Source organism: Ranitomeya variabilis, chromosome 6, assembly GCF_051348905.1.
Source record: "Ranitomeya variabilis isolate aRanVar5 chromosome 6, aRanVar5.hap1, whole genome shotgun sequence".
NCBI classification, from domain to species: Eukaryota; Metazoa; Chordata; class Amphibia; order Anura; family Dendrobatidae; genus Ranitomeya; species Ranitomeya variabilis.
This window is the reverse complement of record NC_135237.1, coordinates 106,874,225-106,894,952: the sequence shown is the minus strand read 5'-3', so window position 1 is coordinate 106,894,952 and position 20,728 is coordinate 106,874,225. Positions and strand designations below refer to the sequence as shown.

At 45.0% G+C, this 20,728-nt stretch overlaps 1 protein-coding gene across 6 annotated transcripts in view; it reads left to right on the top strand.

The window, feature by feature from the left end:
- Nucleotides 1-20,728, top strand: part of SGO1 (shugoshin 1) — a 32,984-nt gene that overhangs the window by 7,411 nt on the left and 4,845 nt on the right. For all 6 annotated transcript variants that reach the window (XM_077268889.1, XM_077268893.1, XM_077268894.1 and 3 more), the window contains 3 exons: nt 6,067-6,140; nt 18,646-18,782; nt 19,791-20,657. In XM_077268889.1, coding sequence (XP_077125004.1) covers nt 6,067-6,140; nt 18,646-18,782; nt 19,791-20,657 — 1,078 coding nt within the window. The remainder of the gene's footprint in view (nt 1-6,066; nt 6,141-18,645; nt 18,783-19,790; nt 20,658-20,728) is intronic.

The following is a 20,728-nucleotide window of genomic DNA, read 5'->3' as shown; positions in this document are numbered from 1 at the left end:
TGAAAGACCTCTCGATGTAATTGCTCCCCAACCCCTTTTGCTGGCATCCGTTGTTACAGAAGAAACGGGGTTGAATTCAAGGTATTCTCTTCGTCAGATTTTCCTGGTTGGGCTACCAGTTGAGGGATATCTTTACGTGGTGAGGAAGGGAGATTCTCGTGCTGAGTGAGGCTGGAGGCTTCTGCATCCGCCACGCCACTCTCCCTCCTCTGCCTTCTGTACGCAGCTCCATAGTGAGTCTGGCTATCGGGTGCGCTCTGCTGACGTTGTGCGAGGCATGCTGGGAATGGGTGTGCCTGCGTGACATCAGTGGGGGTTCGCCGGGGCCAAGATGGCGACGGCCTGGGCGAAAAAGCCGGCTGAGATGCGTGCCGGGGGAAAGGGCACCGGAGGAGGCGGGAAGTGCGTTGGAGGATGCGGGAAGCGCAGTGGATCCTTCTTATAAGGAAGAAGCCTTTATGTCCAAAGCTCCATGGGACCTGAGCCTGGTTTTAGAGGTGCTAACTAGGGATCCATTTGAGCCCTTATGGGATTTATCTGCGAAGTTCCTCACGCTTAAAACGGTGTTGCTAGTGGCCCTAACATCAGCCCGCAGGGTGAGCGACATACAAGCCCTGTCCATATGTCCCCCCCCCTCCCCCTACATACAGGTGTATGACGACAGAATTATTCTAAGGCCAGACCCGGCATATCTCCCCAAAGTGGTTCTTAAGTTCCATAGGAGCCAATAAATTACTTTGCCCTCCTTTTTGTAATGACCCTAAAAATCCAGGGGAAGAAAAAATCCATATATTAGACGTGAGGAGGTCCATGTTAGAATATACACTCACCGGCCACTTTGTTAGGTACACCTGTCCAACTTCTTGTTAACACTTAACACTGTAAAGTAACACACTGGCGCTATGTATTGGCCTGAACCTTCAGCTGCAAGCACCTTGGCACGTAGTGTGCAACCCTGCCAACCAATATTAAAATTAGAATAAAATCAACAAACAGGTGCTGCGCTAGCAGGAGGAACTGTGACTAGGAATACATCTCAGTCACCTACCTCACTGTTATGAACTGATGTGTCCACTTGGGACAATGAGCTGCTGCAGACCGTCCTCTGCTATCTTGGAAGATCTGTGATTAGACAGTGCAGCCACGTAAACGATGCACTACCATCCGGGGAGCGTCCTCCCGTAGTGCTGAAAACCCCCAGTGCCTGCCGGACACTACAGCGGCGAGACTGGTGGGGTTTTCAGCACTACGGGAGGACGCTCCCCGGATGGTAGTGCATCGTTTACGTGGCTGCACTGTCTAATCACAGATCTTCCAAGATAGCAGAGGACGGTCTGCAGCAGCTCATTGTCCCAAGTGGACACATCAGTTCATAACAGTGAGGTAGGTGACTGAGATGTATTCCTAGTCACAGTTCCTCCTGCTAGCGCAGCACCTGTTTGTTGATTTTATTCTTGTTAACACTTAATTTCTAATCAGCCAATCACATGGCGGCAACTCAGTGCATTTAGGCATGTAGACATGGTCAAGACAATCTCCTGCAGTTCAAACCGAGCATCAGTATGGGGAAGAAAGGTGATTTGAGTGCCTTTGAACGTGGCATGGTTGTTGGTGCCAGAAGGGCTGGTCTGAGTATTTCAGAAACTGCTGATCTACTGGGATTTTCACGCACAACCATCTCTAGGGTTTACAGAGAATGGTCCGAAAAAGAAAAAAAATCCAGTGAGCGGCAGTTCTGTGGGCGGAAATGCCTTGTTGATGCCAGAGGTCAGAGGAGAATGGGCAGACTGGTTCGAGCTGATAGAAAGGCAACAGTGACTCAAATCGCCACCCGTTACAACCAAGGTAGGCCTAAGAGCATCTCTGAACGCACAGTGCGTCGAACTTTGAGGCAGATGGGCTACAGCAGCAGAAGACCACACCGGGTACCACTCCTTTCAGCTAAGAACAGGAAACTGAGGCTACAATTTGTACAAGCTCATCGAAATTGGACAGTAGAAGATTGGAAAAACGTTGCTTGGTCTGATGAGTCTCGATTTCTGCTGCGACATTCGGATGGTAGGGTCAGAATTTGGCGTAAACAACATGAAAGCATGGATCCATCCTGCCTTGTATGGAGCATCTTTGGGATGTGCAGCCGACAAATCTGCGGCAACTGTGTGATGCCATCATGTCAATATGGACCAAAATCTCTGAGGAATGCTTCCAGCACCTTGTTGAATCTATGCCACAAAGAATTGAGGCAGTTCTGAAGGCAAAAGGGGGTCCAACCCGTTACTAGCATGGTGTACCTAATAAAGTGGCCGGTGAGTGTATGTCTATGACCAGTCAGTGGAGAAAGGACCAGTCCCTATTCGTGGCCTTTCAGGGTAGGAGAATTGTGTATGCAGTGTCTGAGTACCATTGCCAGATGGATCAGGGAGGCCATTAGTTTGTCTTGCTCTGCGAGTGGTGCTCCGGTTCCTGAAGGCATTAAGGCTCACTCCACTAGGACCATAGCTACCTACCTCCTGGGCAGAAAAGGCAGGGGTATCAATTGATCAGATCTTTATTGTCGCTACCTGGTCCTCACCAGCTACTTTCTTTAAACACTACAGACTGAATCTGTCCTCCTCTGCTGACTTGACCTTTGATAGAAGGGTGCTGCAAGCTGTAGTCCCTCCCTAAGGGCTCATTTCCACATGCGAGGCACACGTCTGTATCTCGCATGTGGGAACCAAGCTCTGGCGCCGGCACTTTGGAGCGGAGCTGTGTTCCTATGCGGCCGCACGCTCCGCTCTGGAGTGCCGGCTCCACAGCTTGGTTTCCACATGCGAGATACGGACGTATGCCTCGCATGTGGAAATGAGCCCTAAGGTGTTTCATTTCTCCAAAAATCTCTCAGGTGTGCTGTCATGGGTGAAGGGGGAAAATACCAAAGTTACTTACTGGTAGCCTTTTTTTCCGGAACACATGACAGCACCCGTATATTCTCCTATCGCCCCCCCCCCTCCATTCTCACCTTTTGGGGTGTGTTTTCATATAATATGGCGTTGGTTATGTGTGTAAACTAACCGGAGGTCCTCCCATTTTCTCTAACCCAAATGAAGTGGGGGAGAGATACCGCCCTACTTTCATTTCAGTAGGTTTCCTGTCCTGGCTGGGCGGATCCCTCTGTCATGTGAGTCATGGGTTCTGGAAAAAAAAAAAAAAAACGGTAAGTAACCTTGGTGTTTCGCCATGATGTTTGTGGAGCCGAGGAGATGCCGAAGGGAATGACTTAGAATTGGAAGTGGCACACCTTTGACTTTGTGTGACTGCAAACCTCAGATATCGTTGGTAGTCTGGATGAATGGGTGCGTGATGGTATGCATCTTGGAGATCTTTAGTAGTCATGACAAAGTCCTTCCAGATTTATATTTTACGGATTCTGTTTTGAAGCTTCGATATACTATGTGCTGATTTAGTTGCTTCAAGTTGATAATGACTCAGTAGGTTCCGTTTTTGTTTTTTTAATATAAGGAACAAACGAGAGTAATGGCCTTTTGCCATTAAACTTCTGTAACAGGAGAGATTACTGCGGAGGATAACAGCCTTTGTAGTTCTGCTTCTAAGACTCGTTCTGTAACTTTGTTGATGGAAGAGATGTTGTTTCTAGTCTCTGCAGAGGGAAGGAGGAAAATTAAATTTTTATTCCAGTCCTGACTGATTCCAGAATTTTGCGGTCTGATGTTATTTCTCGCCACTGTGGGAAGAAGATTGAAATCCTGCCCCCTACCTTTTTGGCGTCAGTGCCTTTCAGAACATTTTGGTTATGAATATACTTCTCCCTCCTTTTGGGTAGCTCCAACGTCCCAGTTTACCTTTTCCTCTATATTGAGGATTTTGTGTTTATGGGGGATGAAGTGACTTCTTTTTGATGTGTCTTGGTTCTCGAAGATGCTTTTTTATCTACCAGCTTCTCCAGCAAATCATCTATAGCTTGACCAAACACGTATTCCCCTCTGAAAGGTATATAACATAACTTAGATTTAGATAGGATGTCTCCACACCACATCTTTAATCATAGTGCTCTACTCATGGTGTTAGAACCGAAGCACTTGCTGCAAATTGGACAGATTTAACAGAGGCATCCGCTAGGAATCCTGCTGCTTTCTGCAAGAGGGGTAACGAGGCCAGAAGATCTTCTCTAGGAGTACCTCCCTTCATATGATCCTCTATATGTTGTAACTAACGAAACATGGCTCTCGTGACGCAAGTGGATGCAACATTCTTTCTTGAGGAGGCTGCCGATGTCTCCCAAGACTTCGTCAACAGACTATCCATCTTGCGGTCAAGTGGATCTTTTAAGTTGGGAGGAGTCCTCAAAGGGTAAGGTATCTTTTTTGGTCACCTGAATATCTACTTTAGGAATTTCTGTCCAGCACTTAGCAATGTTTTCATCCAGAGGGAAACGGTCCTTCAGATCACCTAGGTTGTTCAGCTTCCTTTTTGGGAACTCCCATTCATCCAGAATTAAATTCTGAACATTGTCATGGATGGGAAACCATTTCCGTTTTCATTCTCGAGCCCCCGAACATCTCATCCTGGGCTGTGCGGGACGTTTTCTCTTCTTCTATCCCCATTGCATTTCTGACAGCAAGTAATAATTCCTCAGTGTCAAGAGGAAAATTATCATCTTGCTCGGTGTAGTAACTTGGAGTAACTTTGCTTTCCTCCAACCATACTTCGGGAACGGACATTTCCACATCTGAGTCAGTGCTATCTTCCGGGTCATATTTCCTTGTTTTTGACACGGAGGAGCCCCCTGAAAGACTGAATGTGGCTTGGGACGATTGGATCTCCATTCTTCGAATGTCATTCATTACAGAAGGTTTTCTCTCAGTTGGTTTTCTCCATACACGGCTGGCATAGAGACTTTTTGTGTGCGGATGGAAGTTTTTTACTGCAAGTCGCATACTAGCAATTTTGCAGATTTTTCCTTAGACTTTGGTGCAGGATCCTTGTCTCCCTTGAAAGAAAAGGGGGTGGGTGGGATCCAGAAGGACCGATCCTGTACCAAAGGGACCTACCCCTACCAGGGGGCCAGAGTTAGTGCTAGGCTCTGCATAAACAGTTCTAAGGGAGCACACATCCATCATCAGAACCTAAGTCCTACCTTTATGGTGTCTTCCGTCAGGATCTTCTTATACAGGAAACCGTGATTAGCGCTTTTCCTCATCCAATGGGATGAGATCTCCCCTCTTCTGATGTCCGGTCCTGTAATTTGGGAACCTTTCCAGATATAAAATTTCCTGCCAAAATAGTGGTGCATTCCACCCTGGAAGTGACGTCACGACTCGGCGCGACACTTCTATTCGTGCCGAGGCCTGCTGGAGAAGCTCTGGAAGAGACGCAGCAGCAGCATCTCACCGAAGAGAGGGGAGATGATTTATCCGGCTGGGGATCTACCAGATGCACCCAGCCACTCTCACCATCCAGCATTGCTGTTAACGCAGGAGGATGGTGCTGTCACGCTCCGGAGTGGGAGCTGCGCTGGGAGGAAGGTGCAGGACGATCGACCCAGGCTTAAGGTACCCTAAATAGAGGGTCTGTTCGCCAGTCCCAGCATTCTCAGAAAGAAACCTCTTTATCCCTTGGGGACAGGAAAAGCACTGAGGATAGATGGAGGGGGAGGGCTTTTTAAACCTCTTGTTTCCTGTCCCTAAGTAGGATGGGTAGGCAACCTCCTGTGGTGTGGTGGGGATTAGAGAAATCAATGGTGGAATTTAGACTTCTTTTTTTTTTTTTTTTTTTTTTCTCATCTTTTCACTTGGAGGTTTTTTTTCAGCCTTTTTATGACGTTGTATGGTAAAGTGAATGGTGTCATTCTTTCCTAGAACTCATCCCAAAACAACCAAGACATATGACTATTTACAGAAAAATTAAAAAGTTACAGCTTTTGGAAGAAGGGAAGGAAAACACACACAAGCAAAAAATCAAAAGGGGTTTATAGCTGAAAATGAACCTGCTATTATATTTAAACATATGGTTTTTGTTTTTTTTTAAACAGGGATTTGACTTGTAATAAACTTTTGGTCATTTTAGAGTCTGTCAAGTTCCCCAGCGTGTGTAGCGGTGAAAAGCACAACGACCACTCCTCTTCTGGTTCCTGGACCATTGTGAGTTTACATTTATTTTTTTTTTTTATATATTTTTTTATGCTTGAGGCAACCAAACCTCTTAAAAGATTATTCTCATCTAAGTCTTTCTTGGCTGAGACAAGTATAACAGTGACCAGAAGCCGGCCACAGGAAATTGGGGAGCATAAACACCTAATCACGGCTGTTTTCTGGGAGTTATAAATAGAGCATAGCAATCTGTTTCAGCAGCTGCTTTTTTAATCCCTTAGTAAGACTCTTTTTTTACTGACCTGAGATCTAAAAGACTAGCATCCCCCGACGGGTTAAAATGCATCGACCATTGCCGTTTAACCTTTTTAGATTTTGTTGTCAATGGTGAATTCGGCATCTAGATGGTTAAAGGGACTATCTGCACAGAATGACTGTTCAAAGCAAGTGCAGGCGGTCCAATCTGTGCTCCATGACAGGGCCAAACATTTAGTTACACCTTTCTCCCTGCTTGGTTTCCATTCCACCCTTCTCCCTTTGAAGCCAGTGCTGTAAATCAAAGAAGAGGGGCAGAGTGGAGATTGAGGGAAAACAAGCAGGTGGTAAAGTGTATTTAACGCCTTTCTGACACTAGGCCTCTTTCACACTTCCGTCTTTTCAGATCCGTCACAATCCGTCTTTTTTTTTTTTTTTTTTTAGAATGCAGGATCCTACAAAAAAATTTGCAGGATCCTGCATTTTCCCATAGACTTGTATCAGTGACGGATGGCCATCCGTTTCATCCGTCGTGCACTGGATCCATCGTAAAATAGCAGTCCGTCGTGCAGAGAACGTTCATTGTAACGTTTTTTGTGCACGTCGGAAAATCGGTCAGCGATGCATCCTGCGCCCTCTCCCCGAGGGTCTCCTCCCTGCAGGATCCAAGATGGCTTCTCTGTGCCTGCTAAGAGCTGGCATCGGCAAGCCTCCTTCACTGCCTGTCAGATCAGCGATCTGACTGTATACAGTTATGTCCCACCCTGGACAATGTAAAAAAGTTTTTAAAAAATTATGCGTTCAAAGGGCCAAAAACATAAAAAAATGATATAAATGAGGTATCGCTGTAATCGTACTGACCCAAAGAATAAAACTGCTCTATCAATTTTACCACACATGGAGCGGTATAAACGCCCGCCCTAAAAGAAATTCATGAATTGCTGGTTTTTGTTCATTATGCCTCCCAAAAATCGTAATAAAAGCGATCAAAAAATATCATGTGCCCGAAAATGGTGCCAATAAAAAGTCAACTCGTTCTGCAAAAAACAAGACCTCACATGACTCTGTGCAACAAAATATGCAAAAATTATAGATCTCAAAATGTGGTGATGCCAAAATTATTTTTTGCAATAAAAAGCGTCTGACAGCTGCCAAACATTAAAACCCAATATGAAAACCCGCTATAAATAGTAAATCAAACCCCCCCTTCATCACCCCTTGGTTAGAGAAAAATAATAAAATAAAAAAAATGTATTTGTTTCAATTTTCCCGTTGAGGCTAGAGTTGGGGTTAGGGTTTGGATTACTGTTAGGGTTGGGATTAGGGTTAGGGGTTTGTCAGTTAGGGGTGTGTTCGGGTTAGGGGTGTGATTATGGTTGGGGTTAGGGGTGTGTTCGGGTTAGGGGTGTAGTGATGGTTAGGGTTCGAGTTAGAATTGAGGGGTTTCCACTGTTTAGGTACATCAGGGGCTCACCAAACGCGACATGGTTTCCGGTCTCAATTCCAGCCAATTTTGCACTGAAAACTCAAACGGCGCGGTCTCATAATTTAGAAGATAGCAGAGGGAGACCACTGCTGTACTCACCCCTGCGAAGCCCCCCACCTCCCCCCATCGCAGGGGATCCAGCATTCAATAAGTAGAATAAAATGCTATCAAAAAGTTACATCTAAATAAAAAGGTTAACAATGAAAATATCATCTTGTCCCCAAAAAAACAAGCCGCCATACAACTCCAACAGTGGCAAAATAAGTTATAGCTTTAAAGGGCCACTATCACCCCCCCCCCCCCAGCCGTTATAAACTAAAACAGCCACCTTGTGCAGCAGTAATGTTGCAGTCTAAGAAGGTGGCTCTTTTAGTTTTTGATTCATTTATTACCTTAAAAAAGCATTTTAAAAATTGGCCACACATACCAGATATTGTACCCGGAGGCGGTCCGAATCGTCCTCTATGAAGCTCCCAACTGCCGTCACTCTTCTCTTCAGGGGCGATGGTCGCCGCCCCCTGAGCGCTGTTATCTTCTGAAATCCGGCGCCTGCGCTGTGCGTGCCTGCCTGGGGCCTGCGCAGTGTTCATTGTCAGTGCGGCCACACTGTTGCTGAATCCCCCGCCCCGCACTGTTATTCATTATGCACAGTGCAGGGCTGGGGTTCCTGGGAAGGCGGGGGAGCTGGGGAGCGTCGGAGCTGGGGAGCGTCATGCAGTGCGCATGCCCAGGAACCCCAGCCCCGCACTGTGCATAATGAATAACAGTGCGGGGCGGGGGATTCAGCAACAGTGTGTCCGCACTGACAATGAACACTGCGCAGGCCCCAGGCAGGCACGCACAGCGCAGGCGCCGGATTTCAGAAGATAACAGCGCTCAGGGGGCGGCGACCATCGCCCCTGAAGAGAAGAGTGACGGCAGTTGGGAGCTTCATACAGGACGCTTTGGACCGCCTCCTGGTACAATATCTGGTATGTGTGGCCAATTTTTAAAACGCTTTTTTGAGGTAATAAATGTATCAAAAACTAAAAGAGCCACCTTGTTAGACTGCAGCATTACTGCTGCACAAGGTGGCTCTTTTAGTTTATAACGGCTGGAGGGGGTGACAGTGGCCCTTTAAGTAAAATGATGCAAAAACAACTTTTTTTTTTTTTATATTTTTTATAAAATGTTATGTAAAAGCTGCAAAACATAAACTAAATAAATGTGGTATTGCTGTAAACGTACCGACCCTAAGAATAAAGCTGCCTTATTAATTTTATCACACACAATAAATGGCAATAAAGAAAAAAAAATTGCTGTTTGTTCATGCTGCCTCCCAAAAATTGGAATACAAAGTGATCAGAAAATGTCATGTGCATGAAAATGTGTGCAATAAAAACGTCAACTTGTCCTGCAAAGAATAAGCTGTCACATGACTGCTGAAAGATGGAAAAATTATAACTCTCAAAATATGGTGACACAAAAACTTGTTTTTGTCAAATCATCTTTTATTGTGACAGCTGCCAAACAGAAAAACCTGAGATAAATCTGGTATCGCTGTAATCGTACCACCCGAAGAATAAAGTCGCCTAATCTCTTATACCGCACAAGGAACTGTGTAAAAAATAAATAAAACTAATTCTTCACTTGATGTTGATTTGTTCGTTCTGCCTCTCAAAGATCTCTTTATGCTGAGCATTTACATCGGGGTTTCCATGTAAATCTCTGAAATACCTGATTAGGATGTAAACCCCTTCTGAAGATTCCATGTAATGAGACAGATGGTGGCACTGTAGACTGTCTGACCTGTGATCCAGTGGTGTCAGACTTTTTAGGCCTGCATAGAGGCAAGGTCCCCCAGTTTAGTGCACCTCTGAAAAGGACACCACTGAACAGAGGCCAGACTAAGTTCAGTGTAACTCTGCTGCCTCATTATAGTGAATGGATCCCTCGGGAGGTTTCATCTGAATCATGTCACTTGAAGATTTAGATGGAGACCCCCAAAGTAAGTGCTCAGCATAGAGTGCAGGATAAATTTGATCCCAAACGTTATGTAAAATGTTCCGAATAAAAGTTTCAACTCAATCCACAAAAAAAATAAGTCCCCACTCAGGTCCATCATCAATTAATGGAAATACAGAGGGCTTCCATGGTACTAGTAGTGCAAAGGCTCTGTGAAAGTGCTGACTCCTCCCCCCCCCCCCCCCCCCAAAAGAAATCCAATGAATTCTGCACTCCCAAATCCAAATACCTCCCCCCCTACCTTCTGAGCCCACAGTGTACCTAAACCACATGTTTGGCATTTCTGTAGTGATGAGAGCTCGTCTAATTCACGGGTGCATGTCTCCAGAAGCATGAGCAGCCCATAACGTACTGGGCACTACAATGTATTGGTCGCTGCAACAGCAAGTGTGCAATCTTCACTTGGCAACATCCACTGCTGTTTGCTTCTGGAAAACACATATGGAGTTAAAATCATCACTACCCCTGTAGATAAATTCTCAAAGGGATGTAATTTCCAAAATGGGATAACTTGGGTGGGGATTCTGATCTTGTGGCATTTAGGGGCTCTGTGTTCTCCGAGTCAAATAGCGCTCTGTCCCTCCCGAGTCTCTCTGTTTGGCTAAGCAGTACTATACAGCCACATATGAGGTATTGCCACATTCAGCAGAAATTGTGTGACACATTTTTGTAACATTTTTACCAATTTCCAAGTGTGAAAATGTAAAATCTGGGGCTACGGCAATTTCTTTTTGTGGTAAAAATGTAATTATTTTTTCTTCACTGACCAATGGTGTAAAATTCTGTGACACCCCCCCCCCCCCCCCCCCCCCCCCCCTGTGGTGTCAAAATGATCAATGCACCCCTAAATTAACTTCAGCTAGAGGTGGCCCCTCAAAACCAGTGCAGTAAAATCTGCACTGTAATATGGCGCTTCTACTCTTTTGAGCTTTGCACTGTGCCTCAAAGTAGTTTTTGATCACATATGGGATATTAATTTGCTCAGGAGAAATTGCATAACGAATTGTATTGTTCATTTTCTCCTATGATCCCTTTTGAAAATTGCAATCTTTGGGTCAAAGCAACATTTTAATGGAAAAAAATGTTTTATTTACTTATCCCAAGTTTGTGAATTGCCTGAGAGTTAAAAAAAACTCACTACTCCCCTATATGAATTCCTTGAGAGGAGTAGTTTACAAAATGGGATCAACGGTGGGGGTTTTGGCATGTCAGGGGCTCTTCAATTGTGACATGGTATCCGCAACTTATTCCAGACAAAATAGCAATCATTCCCTTTCCAGCCCAAGCATGCGCCCAAGCAGTTTCCAACAAATCTGAGGTACCTGCGTACTTTGGAAAAATTGCACAACAAATTTTGGCATCCATTTTATCCTGTTACCCTTGTTAAAATAAAAAATTTGGGGTAAAACATTTATGTCGTAAAAATTTGATAGTTTATATTTTCACGTCTCAACGTTATACATTTCTGTGAAGCACCTGGGGGTTCAAGATGCTCACCAGACATCTAGATAAGGGGGTCTAGTTTCCAAAACGGGATAATTTGTGTTTTTTTTTTTGTTTTTTTTCCCCTCCACTGTTAAGGCACATCAGGGGCTCTCCAAACGCGACATGGCATCTGCTGTCGATTCCAGCCAATTTTGCATTCCAAAACTCAAACAATGCTCCTTCTCATCTGAGCCCTGCCGTGCACCCAAACAGTAGTTTTCCACCACATAAAGGGTATTTGCATACTCGGGAGAAATCGCACAAAACTTTTTATGGTGGATTTTCCTGTTACCCTTGTGAAAATTAAAAAATTGGTGCTAAAGTAACATTTTTATGGGAAAAGGTTAAATGTTCATTTTTTTTTTTATTTTTTTTTTCCGTTTTCCATTATTTCCTGTGAAGCACCTGAAGGGTTAATAAACTTCAATGTGGTTTTGAGCACCTTAAGGGGTGCGGTTTTTAGAATTATCAGCTCGGTGTGCAAAAAATAAGCCCTCACCCGACCCCAGATCACGAATAATGGAGACGCTACAAGTACCGGACAATTGCGCAATTTTTTTTTTTTTTTTTTATCGGCATAAACTGCATTTTATGGGGCAATAACCTACTTTTACTGAGCATTATATGGGGCATATTTCCTATGGAGCATCTTACGGGGCCATTATTAACCTTCGTGCAGCATTATATGGGGCATATTTTAATATGGAGCATCTTATGGGGCCCATCATAAACTTTATGGAGCATTATATGGGGCGTATTTTGTATGGAGCATCTTATGGGTCCCATCATGAACTGTATGAAGTATCTTATTTGGCCCATCATGAACTATAAGGAGCATTATATGGGGCTCCTGATTCAATATGGATATTCAAAAACACTTAACCTACTGATGTCTCAATTACCGTATTTTTCTGACCATAAGACGCACTTTTTTTTTACTCCAAATTTGGGAGGAAAGTGTCGGTGCGTCTTATGGTAGGGATGTAACGTGGGGAGGGGGCAGTAGCGAGTGGGATTGCACTGGGAGGCAGGAGGGAGAAAAATGTCCCTGCCAGGCTTCAAGGGAACCTGTCACCACGTTTTTGGAAGATGGGATAAAAATAGCGTTAAATAGGGGCAGAGGTGGGCGTTACATTAGTGTGTTTGTTATGCGTTTATTACCCACCTAAGTTGCCGAAATACCTTTGCAAAGTCTCCGTTTTCGCCTGTCAATCAGGCTGGTCTGGTCAAAAGGGCGTGTTGTCTTCCCCCAGATTTTGCGTAGTTTTCTGTTGGTGGCGAAGTGGTGTGCGCATGCCCAAGGTCCCGAATCCTCTGCCAGGGGATTTAAAAGAGCGCGCTGTTCGTTATTTCATTGGTGATCGGTGGGCGCGGCCATCTTCCTTTGGCCGCGCGTGCGCAGAAGCTGCGCTCTGCTGGCCGCGGCTTCAGGAAAATGGCCGCGGGATGCCGCGCGTGCGCAGATGGATATCGCGGCGGCCATTTTCCTGAAGCCGCGGCCAGCAGAGCGCCGCTTCTGCGCACGCGCGGCCAAAGGAAGATGGCCGCGCCCACCGATCACCAATGAAATAACGAACAGCGCGCTCTTTTAAATCCCCTGGCAGAGGATTCGGGACCTTGGGCATGCGCACACCACTACGCCACCAACGGAAAACTACGCAAAATCTGGGGGAAGACAACACTCCCCTTTTGACCAGACCAGCCTGATTGACAGGCAAAAACGGAGACTTTGCAAAGGTATTTCGGCAACTTAGGTGGGTAATAAACGCATAACAAACACACTAATGTAACGCCCACCTCTGCCCCTATTTAACGCTATTTTTATCCCATCTTCCAAAAACGTGGTGACAGGTTCCCTTTCAGGAATCAGCCCTGGGGAAACCACATGGTTCTGATCATTAAAATGCAGTGAATATTCATTAGCTGCTTCCCCGCCCACCTGTCAGCTGAGGCAGGGAGCAGCAAATGATTACTCCTTCACAGGGACACACATGGTTTCCCCAGCGCTGGATTCCTGCAGCAGCTGGGGAGATCTGTGTGTCTGGTGGAGGAGGCAGCAGCAGGGGCCAGAGGGGACACAAGATCGCTGCATACCTGCCTGCCGGCTGTGCTGGATGCTGAGTGCTCCAGCACAAGGACCTGTGTGATGTCATGAAGAGGGCGGGCTGGAGCATCACATGGCAACACAGAGCCCTCCCTCTTCTGATGTCATCACAGGTCCTGCAGACACCACACTACAATCCGCAAGCTTCCTCCTGTGCTGTGGAGAGGCAACAAGAGGGAGCACTCTGTGGTGTCATGGGATGCTCCAGCATTTTACCTCACCACAGCTGGTTGGCTGCCACAATTAAAAGGTTAGTCACTACAACACACAATAAAGCACTCTGCCACTCCTGTGGTGAACTATAACTCCCAGCATGCCATAGAATCTGCAGGACATGCTGGGAGTTATAGTTCTCCCATGGGTTCTTAAAGCAGATCTCCAGTGTTATTTTTCAGTGCTGGAGTGGTGCTTTAAATATAAGCCCTGTGCCCCCATTCTTATATTTACAGACACCCGCAGCTCCATCTTCTACCCGCAGCTTCCAACATAATAACATACTATTATATGTGTTGTTATTATATATAATAGTATGTTTGTTATTAAATATTTTACCACCTTTTTTGCTTCAAATATTTTTTTTCCCTATTTTCTACCTCTAAAACCTGGGTGCGTCTTATAGTCCGGAGTGTCTTATAGTCCGAAAAATACGGTAATTTTACTTTTATTGGTACCTATTTTTATTTTTGACACTTACCGGTAGCTGCTGCATTTTCCACCCTAGACTTATACTCGAGTCAATAAGTTTTCCCAGTTTTTTTGTGTCAAAATTAGGGGTCTCGGCTTATACTCGGGTCGGCTTATACTCAAGTATATACGGTACATGTTTTAAGCCTCTGTATGTGTTTTGCCACTGTTTGTTGTTTTCCTACAGTATTTTAATAGTTAATAAAGATTTGTATTTTATAGCATGTAGTTTCTCTATCATGAAGTGCAAACTTTCTTAACCCCTTCCCGACCTGTGACGCAGCATATGCGTCATGGCCGGATCGCGTCCCTGCAGGCCGGGTGAAAGGGTTAACTCCAATTTCACCCGACATGCAGGGACAGGGGGAGTGGTGCTACAGCCCAGGGGGGGTGGCTTCGCCCCCGTGGCTACGATCGCTCTGATTGGCTGTTTCACTTTCAACAGCCAATCAGAGCAATCTGTAATATTTTACCTATGAAAATTGGTGAAATATTACAATCCAGCCATGGCCGATGCTGCAATAGCATCGGCCATGGCTGGAGAATCCGATCTGGCCCCCCTACCGACTGGCGGCGGCGATCTGCAGCCGCCGTCAGTGTTCCCTACCCCTCCGTCCTGTCCTAAGCGCCTTCCTCTCCCCTCCGTCTCTCCCCCGTTCTCCCCTCCGCCGCCCCCCCCCGCTGTCCGATCGCACCCCCCCATACTTACCTAGTCCTGGTGTCCCTCCCGGTGTCCTCCGTCTTCTCGCATGGGCGCCGCCATCTTGGAAAATGGCGGGCGCATGTGCAGTGCGCCCGCCGAATCGGCCGGCAGAATCGTTCCCTGTACATTTTGATCGCTGTGATAAGTTCTATCACAGCGATCAAAATAAAAAAAAAATAGTAAACAATCCCCCCCCCCCCCTTTATCACCCCCATAGGTAGGGCCAATAATAAAATACAGAAAATATATTTATTTTTGTTTTTCCATTAGGGGTAGGGTTGCACTTGGGGGTAGGGTTGCACTTGGGGGTAGGGTTGCACTTGGGGGTAGGGTTGCACTTGGGGGTAGGGTTGCACTTGGGGGTAGGGTTGCACTTGGGGGTAGGGTTGCACTTGGGGGTAGGGTTGCACTTGGGGGTAGGGTTGCACTTGGGGGTAGGGTTGCACTTGGGGGTAGGGTTGCACTTGGGGGTAGGGTTGCACTTGGGGGTAGGGTTGCACTTGGGGGTAGGGTTGCACTTGGGGGTAGGGTTGCACTTGGGGGTAGGGTTGCACTTGGGGGTAGGGTTGCACTTGGGGGTAGGGTTGCACTTGGGGGTAGGGTTGCACTTGGGGGTAGGGTTGCACTTGGGGGTAGGGTTGCACTTGGGGGTAGGGTTGCACTTGGGGGTAGGGTTGCACTTAGGGTTAGAATTAGGCTATGTGCACACGGTGTGGATTTGGCTGCGGATCCGCAGAGGATTGGTCGCTGCGGATTCGTAGCAGTTTTCCATCACGTTTACAGTACCACGTAAACCTATGGAAAACGAAATCCGCTGTGCCCATGGTGCGGAAAATACAGCACGGAAACGCTGCGTTGTATTTTCCACAGCATGTCAATTCTTTGTGCGGATTCCGCAGCGTCTTACACCTGCTCCATAATAGGAATCCGCAGGTGAAATCCACACAAAAAACACTGGAAATCCACGGTAAATCCGTAGGTAAAGCGCAGTGCGTTTTACCTGCAGATTTTTCAAAACGGTGCCGAATAATCCGCACACAAATCCGCAACGTGGGCACATAGCCTTAGGGTTAGGGTTGGAATTAGAGTTAGGGTTGGAATTAGGGTTAAGACTAGGGATAGGGGTGTGTTGCTGTTAGGGTTGTGGTTAGGGTTGGGATTAGGGTTAGGGGTGTGTTGGGGTTAGTGTTTGAGTTAGAATTGAGGGGTTTCCACTGTTTAGGCACATCAGGGGGTCTCCAAACGCCACATGGCGCCACCATTAATTCCAGCCAATCTTGCATTGAAAAAGTCAAATGGTGCTATCTCCCTTCCGAGCCCAGACGTGTGCCCAAACAGTGGTTTACTCCCACATATGGGGTACCAGCGTAGTTAGGAGAAACTGGACAACAACTTTTGGGGTCAAATTTCTCCTGTAACCCTTGGGAAAATAAAAAATTGCGGGCTAAAAATTTATTTTTGAGGAAAGAAAAATGATTTTTTATTTTCACGGCTCTGCGTTATAAACTTCTGTGAAGCACTTGGGGGTTCAAAGTGCTCACCACACATCTAGATAAGTTCCTTTGGGGCTCTAGTTTCCAAAATGGGGTCACTTGTGGGGGGTTTCTACTGATTAGGCACATCAGGGGCTCTGCAAATGCAACGTGACGCCCGCAGAGCATTCCATCAAAGTCTGCATTTCAAAACGTCACTACTTCCCTTCCGAGCCCCAGCATGTGCCCAAACAGTGGTTTACCCCCACATATGGGGTATCAGCGTACTCAGGAGAAACTGGACAACAACTTTTGGGGTCAAATGTGTCCTGTTACCCTTGGGAAAATAAAAAATTGTGGGCTAAAAAATCATTTTTGAGAAAAGAAAAATTATTTTTTATTTTCATGGCTCTGCGTTATAAACTTCTGTGAAGCACTTGGGGGTTCAAAGTGCTCACCACACATCTAGATTAGTTCCTTGGGAGGCCTAGTTTCCAAAATGGGGTCACTTGTGGGGGAGCTCCAATGTTTAGGCACACAGGGGCTCTCCAAACGCGATATGGTGTCCGCTAATGATTAGAGCTAATTTTCCATTCAAAAAGCCAAATGGCGTGCCTTCCCTTCCGAGCCCTGCCGTGCACCCAAACAGTGGTTTACCCCCACATATGGGGTATCAGCGTACTCAGGACAAACTGGACACCAAGATTTGGGGTCCAATTTCTCCTGTTACCCTTGGGAAAATAAAAAATTCCGGGCTAAAAAATCATTTTTGAGGAAAGAAGAATTATTTTCACGGCTTTGCGTTATAAACTTCTGTGAAGCACCTGGGGGTATAAAGTGCTCATTATGCATCTAGATAAGTTCCTTGGGGCGTCTAAGTTTCCAAAATGTGGTCCCTTGTGGGGGAGCTCCAATGTTTAGGCACACAGGGGCTCTCCAAACGCGACATGGTGTCCGCTAACGATTGGAGCTAATTTTCCATTCAAAAAGTCAAATGGCGCGCCTTCCCTTCCAAGCCTTGCCGAGCGCCCAAACAGTGGTTTACCCCCACATATGAGGTATCGGCGTACTCAGGAAAAATTGCCCAACAAATTTTAGGATCCATTTTATCCTGTTGCCCATGTGAAAATCAAAAAATTGAGGCTAAAAATTTTTTTGTGAAAAAAAAAAAGTACTTTTTCATTTTTACGGATCAATTTGTGAAGCACCTGGGGGTTTAAAGTGCTCACTATGCATCTGGATAAGTTCCTTGGGGCGTCTAGTTTCCAAAATGGGGTCACTTGTGGGGGAGCTCCAATGTTTAGGCACACGGGGGCTCTCCAAACGCGACGTGTCCGCTAAAGATTGGAGCCAATTTTTCATTCAAAAAGTCAAATGGCGCTCCTTCCCTTCCGAGCCCTGCCGTGCGCCCAATCAATGGTTTACCCCCACATATGAGGTATCAGCGTACTCAGGACAAATTGGACAACAACTTTCGTGGTCCAGTTTCTCCTTTTACCCTTGGGAAAATAACAAAATTGTTGCTAAAATATCATTTTTGTGACTAAAAAGTTAAATGTTCATTTTTTCCTTCCGTGTTGCTTCTGCTGCTGTGAAGCACCTGAAGGGTTAATAAACTTCTTGAATGTGGTTTTGAGCACCTTGAGGGGTGCAGTTTTTAGAATTGTGTCACTTTTGGGTATTTTCAGCCATATAGACCCTTCAAACTGACTTCAAATGCGAGGTGGTCCCTAAAAAAAAATGGTTTTGTAAATTTTGTTGTAAAAATGAGAAATCACTGGTCAAATTTTAACCCTTATAACATCCTAGCAAAAAAAAATGTTTCCAAAATTGTGCTGATGTAAAGTAGACTTGTGGGAAATGTTATTTATTAACTATTTTGTGTCACATAACTCTCTGGTTTAACAGAATAACAATTCAAAATGTGAAAATTGCGAAATTTTCAAAATTTTCGCCAAATTTCCATTTTTTTTCACAAATAAACGCAGAAATTATCTACCTAAATTTACCACTATCATGAAGCCCAATATGTCACGAAAAAACAATCTCAGAATCGCTAGGATCCGTTGAAGCGTTGCTGAGTTATTACCTCATAAAGGGACACTGGTCAGAATTGCAAAAAATGGCCAGGTCATTAAGGTCAAAATGGGCTGGGTCATGAAGGGGTTAAAATAGTCTCAAAATCACATTCCAGAGTTATTGCCACATAGTGACACGTCAGATTGCAAAAAATATGCTTTGGTCACAAAGTTAAAGCAGTTGCCACATTTAAGAAATTGGTGGCACTGATTTGGTTGCCACTTTCCTGCTGGCATATTGCCCCATTCCGGTCACAGGTATTTCTTTTGCTTTATCTGTCGCAGGCCACAGACTGGGGAGCCAGCCTCAGACACACAGAGGAATTTTTGCCAGTTGTTGGAAAGAGCATCAAGACCTGGCAGAAGAAGTCACCAACTAGAATCTTCTGAGAAAGTGACTTCGGGAAACCAGAAATCTAAAGGTTTGAAACTGTTTAATATGTTTTATCCAATCACTTCCCACCCAAATATAGAAACTGCTACATGATAAATTCAGTCACTCTGACTACACACTGTTGAGTCGTGACGGTGCGATGTGCACATGGTCATGATTCCCCTTGGGGATGGGTGGTGTTAAGACTGCATTTATGTGATTTGCAGAGACGTGCCAACTAGACTCATCTGGCTTCTTTAAAAGGGAATCTGTCAGCAAATTTTTGCTGCGCAATCTGATAACCGCAAGAAATAGAGGCTGAAACACAGAATTCAGGGATGTGTCATTTGTCAAAGTGCCTGCTGTTGTTTACTTACAGTGAGGGGTTTATCACTGAGTAACACTGCTGACAAATCCAGCAACTAAGCACCTCGCTGTCTATGGACTTTGTACATTGAGAGCCTGGTTGGGCGGTGGCAGCAGCTTTCTCAGCTCAACTTTCTCAATCTGTTAGTGGGATCAATCCTCCTAAACTGTCTACATGGGCATGTAGGTCCTAGAAATTTCTAAAAAAAATTATACTTTGATATTCCTGAGAAATCCATGTTTTGTTTGTTTTTTTTAAATATGCGAGTAATCCACTTTTTAAAAAATATGTAAATGAGCTGTTAAGATCTATGGGCCGGACATTAGATCTCCCTGAGAATCTGTTTCCAGAGCTAATTTTACATGAAAGGGAGCATTATCAGTGCATGAATAAAGTTCATTTTCTCCTGGTAGCAGTGCCCTGTGCCAGGCAGCTTCAGAACGCTATTGACCCATATCTGCAGGTTAATAGCTTTTTTTTTTTTTTTTATAGAACATAAGCAGTTCCCTTTAATTGTTGACATGCTCTCTTTAAGTGGACGTTTGCATACTTTGGCACTGTGGTATAGTACTTAGTCTTGTTCCAATATATATTTTCTTCAGTTTGTCACCTTCTGCATTCATATGGACTAGAGAAATTTCAGTAAAACATACTTTTTTTTTTTTTTTTTTTTTTTTCTATATTTATCAGCATTGAAATGTATCTCAAGTAAACCGAAGTCTGATCCTGAGAAAACGGATTTGGAAACTCAAAATAGTTTTTTTAAAAACGTGTCAATAAGACGTCGCGTCTCTAGCATAAATGTTTGCATAGAGGCATGTCCCATGGTCAAGTCAATAGAAGAGCAAAACCTTAATTCCAAGTGTGATGTTTCTGCAGAAGTAATCCTTCCTGTTGAAAAATGCTGTAATGATGAAGTCATGGTTATGTCCCCCTTCCAAAGCCCATCAAAAGAAGAATTTCTTCCATTCACAAACCATTGCCAGATATCAAGTTCAACCCCGGATCCCAAACCAAAGCAATCTCAGCCTCTTAAAGGGAAAACGGAGTCTCGCACTGGAAGGGAAAAAGTAATCAAAGGCAAAGCAGACAGTCAAGGTCCTGTTCCACTGAAAAAACCTTGGGAAAAGCCAAAGCCAAGAGCTAGGTCAAAGAGTCGAGACAGGGGTGCAAGCAAGCAAATTGTCCCCAAAGACAAAATGAACTCGTCTTTAAATTCTGGCGACGCTTATGATTTTGCTTGTGAGGAAAGTGTACACGTCAGTCCATTTAGGCAATTCAAGCTGAGCAGTCACCCTCCAGAGAATGAAGAGCCAGAGAAGGAAGAGCTAGACTATGAAAAGCCAGACTATGACCAGTCCGTTAAAAGCAGCAGTAGTAGCAGTGATGAGCTAAATGATAGCTTGTACGTACCTACTAAAGCCAAGGCAAAAAATCGCAATGTGGAGCAAAATTCTGCACCTCTTCCTATAAGACCAAGGTCCAAAAGAAACAAACAACTTCAGCAACCATGTGCTGAGAAGACTGAAAATAAATGCAGTGAACAGGTTAAACCAGGTTTGTGTAGTTTCTTGTAAATCTGTCATAGTACCGTAAAATAGAAATTGTATTGGCATGTTAGGAGACCA